General features: G+C 53.9%; 1 protein-coding gene across 1 annotated transcript; it reads right to left on the reverse strand.

Annotated features, from left to right (window-relative positions):
- Nucleotides 1-3502: 3502 nt before the first annotated feature.
- On the reverse strand, nucleotides 3503-6149 carry RBM15B (RNA binding motif protein 15B; the record flags this gene model as incomplete). Its single annotated transcript, XM_085311588.1, has 1 exon — nucleotides 3503-6149. A coding segment is annotated over one exon (2385 nt), but the record flags the coding sequence as incomplete, so codon positions are not given.
- Between the last annotated feature and the right edge of the window lie 3 nt (nucleotides 6150-6152).

The following is a 6152-nucleotide window of genomic DNA, read 5'->3' on the forward strand; positions in this document are numbered from 1 at the left end:
GGGTTTGGGTTTGCTTTTTTTTTTTTTTTTTTTTTTGCGGTCAGACCGTAATTCTGGGACTGCTCAGGATGAGTATTCTTGAAAATCATCTTGTCCCCCTGGCATCACAATTGAGCATATTTATTTAAGAGCAAAAATGTTCGTCTTAGGTCCCGCCTTCTCCCTGAACCACGCAGTGCTTTTAGGAGAGTCGCAGGCTGGAGCCTGCCGAAAGGGCTCGTGCCGCCTCCTCGCTGCGCCCGTGCGCTGCAGTTCAGTGGTGGTGGTTCCCCCCTGCAGCCCTTCCAGCYGCCGGACGCGGGGGCGCTTTGCAGGGACGAGGCCGTGGTTGCTCCCACGAGGCTGGCCTGTCTGTTCCTCCTCACCCTGGCGCGTGCCTGCAGTTACCCGGCCAAGAGTGACTGCTCGGCCCCACTTGACGCCCTTCACCACAGCTGTACGGTCCCAGCTACTTCCCAGCTCTCTGCAAAGGTCGTGCCAGCGCACTGGGGAGCCGTGTGCACGTCCCTGCAGCGCGGTGCTCCAAAAAATAAAGCTCTAGGCCGTGGTTTGGAGAGCAGGGTGGAGACCTCAAGGGCTGTTGTGCTGCTGCATATGRGCTAAGGGCAGCAACAGTGGTGAGACAAGATCCTCAGCTGGGCTTGCCTCTAGCCAGCCCTCTTGTCCACCCTTCAGCTGACACCTGGGGCGGGAGAGGCTTTGTAAGCAAAGGTGCAAAGCTGCCTCGAAACAAAACGGCTAAACCCGATCATCCCGGCCCACCGCGTCCTCCAGCCCCACGTTGGGTTTCAGATCTCACACCGTGACTACTTAGTGCCACAGCTCTATGGGGCTGGATCATTAACACCCCACCACCACCGTACCCTCCCTCATCACCGCAACAAAGAACCCCCCCCCCCCATCCTCCGGCAGTACCAGGCAGCTGAGCTGTAAGCACAGCCTTAGGTGGCTGTGACTTTTCTGTGCTTTTTCAAGACTGATGCCACTGAAGCGGCCTGGTGCCTGGGTGAGGGGCTGGGTTGGGGCCAGGGCTCCAGGCCCCTGCTAAGCACCTGGGGCTGGGTGATGTGGAGGGTGTCGCAGCGTCCAGCTACCTCACCGGAACAGAAATCCCCCCCACTTCACCAGCATACCTGACCCCAAGCCTGACTGGTCTTGCCTTCTAAAAAAATCCTCTACGTTTGTATTTACTCGACTCATAAGCAAAGTGGCAGATTGGAGCACGCTAATGATTTTCCTGGCTGTTGCATCAGGTAGTTGCAGCTTTTGTCCTTTTTTAAAAAAAAAATCTTTTCCCCCATCTTCTCATTTCTCGCGCTCTAACACCGTAACACACACGCGCACGCATATGCACACGCAAAACCACTGCCGCACCATGTGAAATACAGCTGAAGCAGCACCAGCGAGAGGCCAGCCGGGCGCCTGTCGCTACAGCACCACGCACGCCGCCTCAGCCTGACGGGACAGCTTCACCGCGTCGGAGACCCTCTGACAAAAAGCTCTAACCACTCTATGACTCTGGCCATAAGGGGTATTTAATAGCACTTGGTTTCAGATAACACTTAACGGTTACAGTCGTTGACATTTGGCACTGTCTACGTTACAACAGCATGAGGGGACTCGGTCACAAGGTTCGAGGGCGGCGTCCCCGTAACCGCGTTCGGACCGGGGGCAGGCCGGCTCCCCCACGAGCGGCAGCCACGGCGCGGGGAGCGGGAACCCCGCCGCGCCGCGCCGCGGGAGCAGAGCCGCGTGCCGGCTGCTGGCAGCGGGGGCTCCTCCGCTCCCGCGGCGCCGCCGGCCCCGCTGCTCCCAGCTCCCGCATCRCTGCGCTGCACCCCGGGGACAAATCCCTCCGCGGCCTCGTAGCTGTCCTTGGGCCCTTACAGACAGAATTACATTTTTGGGGGGGTATAGAAGATGCATTATCAAGTGAAATACTACCCCCCCGCCCCGATCGCGCTAACTCATTAGGTTTATCTTTAATATAATCACAGTATTAAATGTTAGGAAAACCGAACCAACCCACACTTGCTGATTATCAATACATTATTAAATTAAGCAACCGCTCGCACATCATCAGCTGATGGTGTCCGTACTGTGAAAATGCAGGATTAAAAATAAAAACATAAAGAAGGAACAAAAGCATCATTAGACTGAGTTATGCTCCCTGCTACGCAGGTTTCGCTAACAATCACACCGGAGAGCACGGGTGCAAAAGGGCCTTGGGCAGCCTTCAGCAAGCGAGTCTGCTCGGCCACAGGACYCGGAGCAAGAGTGGCTCTTGCTCTCGCTTGCTTGCCACCAAAACAGAAAAACAAAAAACCCCTGCAAATTTAAAGAAACTTTGAAATTTAGTGTTTTTAATACCAAACACGCTTCTGTAATCCCCCTAAAAAAATCTGCAGACAGCATTTAAAAAAAGAAAGAAACRAACAAGAACAACAACAAAAAAACTACAGCGTGGATTTTAACTCAAATTTGAAATAGTTACCACATCTGTAAGTTACTGAGAACTCAAGAGTGCAAATGTCCTGGCTTCTCTCCTAAACAACCGACTCACAAAATACCACAGAGAGCAAAGGTGAAGGAACCATCCCATTTTTTTTTTAAATTTCAAATTTTGTCATCTCCAGTAAGAGCATCAGGGTTTCCTACAGTCACAGGCAATTTACTCATGTTAACATACCATGTTTTCAGACAGCCACACATTTTTTATCATCTCTTTTTATACGCCTGCAAACAAAGTTTTAACTTTAGCAAAAAGATTTTTGCAGTTCATGTTTCAATAAAGGATTTCAGATAGTGCAACATGATCRACTAATCAATCAAAAGGACACCTACAGTTCACTGAAAACTTTGTGCCCTTTATTTGCTTGTCTACATCTAATACAGGCCCGAGAGGGTTCCCCCTACAATTTTTTTCTCCTGCTTGATTTATTTTTTCCCCACCCTCCCACTTTACAAAGACCAGGAATGTCAAGCCTTTTTCTTTTTTTTAAAAAACCCAAGAACTACCTGCTCTAACTGAGACATGCACTAGGTGTGCTCGAACTTCACAGAAATGAACACAGTTGACTACTCAGTAGGGAACTTCTCTTCCAAGTATTGTTAGCTACAATTTTTTTTTCTTTTCTTTTTTTTTCCAGTCAAAGGTGTACAAAACCCACTCCGGGATTTGCTTCCCTGGTAGCCGGCTTCCTTGGAAGCTTCTATCCTCAAACAGAGAATGACTAGGAATCCACTGARACTCTCAATCTGTGAAATAAAAAAGCAAACAGGACAAAATATAGGGGACGAACCTTTCAGTCTCTCATACCTGATGAAGAAGAACCCCCCCCGCGCCCTCCCACCTTGCAGGACACACATAAAGAGGCTGAGGAGGTGTGCGAGGCCGGCTGGGGCTGAGAACCTGAAAAGGGTTGGGACTGTCACCTTTCAGCTCTTGAAAGCACAGGGAACCCGCCCTTACTGGGCCGTAAGAACTAGGATACCGCACAAGTTTAGAAATCCATCAGTGAACAAGGCTTTACTGACAACTTTTCATACAGTTAAAAAATAAAAATACAGAACACAGCGGACAGTGTCACATATTAAAAACGAATAAAATGGGCTCTATTTAAATGGTATTAAAATTAATTAGAAACTAAAAATCTTACCATTTTGGCTGAGGTGTTTTGAGCCTCCACCAAAATGATCGGCCTTAAAAACAACTGGGTTGTGTGACACACAAAGAAAACATGAATTTGAAAAGACAGTGTGGGCTAGGCAGTGTCTTTGACTATAACTATCACCATATGTTCTTCTTCTAACTTCCCCAATGTCCTTAGTGCTGACTGGAGGTACTGCTGAGAGAATTCACAAGGAGGGAAGGCGTAAAGCATGCCTGTGCTGTCTCTGCCCTTCGCCCCTCCCACGGGCAGGCTGATAACCCCAGCAGCCTGCTTCTGTTTCAAGTAGGAGACCAGATTCCTGAGAAGCCGTCGCTGCAAGCCAGGCTCTACAACAGGGAAGGTCCCCTCGGCCCCTGCCCCTGCCGGGGTGGACTGGGTGGCCAGTAGCACAGCGTAGCCGTTGGGGCTGCCTTGTTTGATACGGCGAGTTACTTCATCCAGCTTGGGCTGGTCGAGCCGAAGTCTCTGAGCAATTTTGAGCTGCGTTAACTTCCCGCCTGACGAATGGTCTTTGAGGAGTCCGTTGATGACGCCCAGGTCTCCTTCCAGGATGTGCATAGACGTAGGGAAGCAGCTATTTTTTAGCACAAGAAGCCCGTTCCAAGCAAGCTGCAGTGTCTGGGCATATTCTGATAAATTCTTTAACTTTTTGGTCTCAGATTTTGGCTCCTCGTGAGTTTTTGATTCCGATTCGCCAGTTCGATGATTGCGTTCGCTGTCCCTTTTTTTAGGCTGGGGAGCATCGGATGCTTCACGATGGGGTTTCTCCTCAGTCGCATGACGATTGTTCTGAAGGGAGTTACTCTGCTCTTTCTCGGCTCCGGATTCTGTAGTGTGATTCTCTTTGCGAACCCTGTCTGGGCTGCGGTCTAAAGCTGGCCCACTGGCCTTTGTCCTGCTTCTGTCCTCGTAAGGCGAGTGAGTAGTCCTCCCACGATCGCTGGAAAGACTCCGGCGTTTCCGCCTTTCTTCCCACGGTTTGGGCACGTTACGATCGCTGTCGCTGCCCCAGCGCTCTCCGCTCCGGCTGCGCACTGATCGGCTGTAGCTTTCCAAGTTGTTTCTGCGTTCAGCGTTTTTGGCAGGGCTGGCCCAGTCTGCCTCTGCAAAGCTCCTGTCTCTGTCCGAGTACAGGAGGTGCGGAGGAGTCCTATCTCGCACCCTCAAGTCTTGCTCTAGGCTTCGGTGTCTGCTATACCCGTCAGCCAGCAGCTCGTAGTGCACGGGGAGAGGCGCAGGCTGGTACTGCTGCGGGTATCTCGTCTCTTCAGCTTTGGCAAAATCCACTCGGAGTCTCCTCTCCGGGCCACCCAAAGGAAAGCCCCTCATCTGCGCACAGGCAGCTTGGGCAGCATCCAAGCTTTCGTACTGGATATAAGCAAAGCTGTCTCCCTTCACATAGTCAATAGTCCTGATGCTGCCAAAGCGGTCAAACTCCCTAGCGAGGGCAGCCAAGGAAGTACTCGGACCAAGACCACCCACCCACAGCCTGGTAGTAGGGTTGGCTTTGCCATAGCCAATTTTGATAGGGTTCCTGCCAACCACACGGCCCGACATAGCAACCTTGGCCCGATGTGCCATGTCCAGGTTTTGGAACTTAAGGAAAGCGTAAGCCCCACCTTGGCCCCGGGCAGGGCGCTTGATCACCACTTCTTCGATGATGCCGTACTTCTCAAAGGCACGTCTCAGCTCCACCTCCGAGACGTTGTGGTCCAAGTTGCCAATGAAGAGGTTCCGAGTAGCTCTCTGGTCATCCTCTGGCATCAAGTCTTCCTCAGCCACGATGGGGTACGTGTAGGGTCGGCCGCGCTCGTCATACAGCCCGTAGTAATCCAGAGCCCTCTCCCGCTCCCGGGAGAGTCCGATGGCAGCRGCTTCCAAAGCAAAGGCAGCGGCTGCAGCGTGAGCGTGTCTCGGCCGTGGCTCCCGCAGCAAGGGGCTGGTGACAGGAGAGAGCGACCTCTGTTTGTACTGGTAGGTGCTGTGGATGGGCGGCAGGTAGCCCAGGGGCTCCGGGGAGGGCGCGGGGGGTGGCGTGCGGCTCCTCCGGCCCCCGCGCAGATACACCGGCTCCACCTTGAGCGGCCGATCGTAGAGGAGCAGCTGCCGAGCCCGGGCGTGCCGGCGGGCGTCCCGGGCGTCCCCGGGGTGTCGGAAGTTGACGTAGGCGACGCGGCCGAGCTCGGGCGTGTGGGAGAGTTTGACGCTGATGTCCCCGGCGCCCCCCCCCGCGAAGCGCTGGAAGAGGCGGAACAGGCCGTCCTCCAGCAGCTGGTCGGGCAGGGCCGCGCTCAGCCCGCTCACCAGCAGCGTCTTGTACTCACAGGAGCCGGGCGGCTCCCCGGCCAGGCCCGCCGAGCCCCCCAGCGGCGCCAGGAGCAGCGAGGGCGCGGCGCCCGGCGGCGGCCCGGCCAGCAGCAGCGAAGGGGCCACCACGGCGCCCGGCAGGGCCTTGGCCTTGGGCACGCCGAGCGCCCG

The sequence above is a fragment of the Rhea americana genome, unplaced genomic scaffold (genome assembly GCF_003343005.1).
Source record: "Rhea americana isolate MKP2758 unplaced genomic scaffold, rheAme1 scaffold_345, whole genome shotgun sequence".
NCBI classification, from domain to species: domain Eukaryota; kingdom Metazoa; phylum Chordata; class Aves; order Rheiformes; family Rheidae; genus Rhea; species Rhea americana.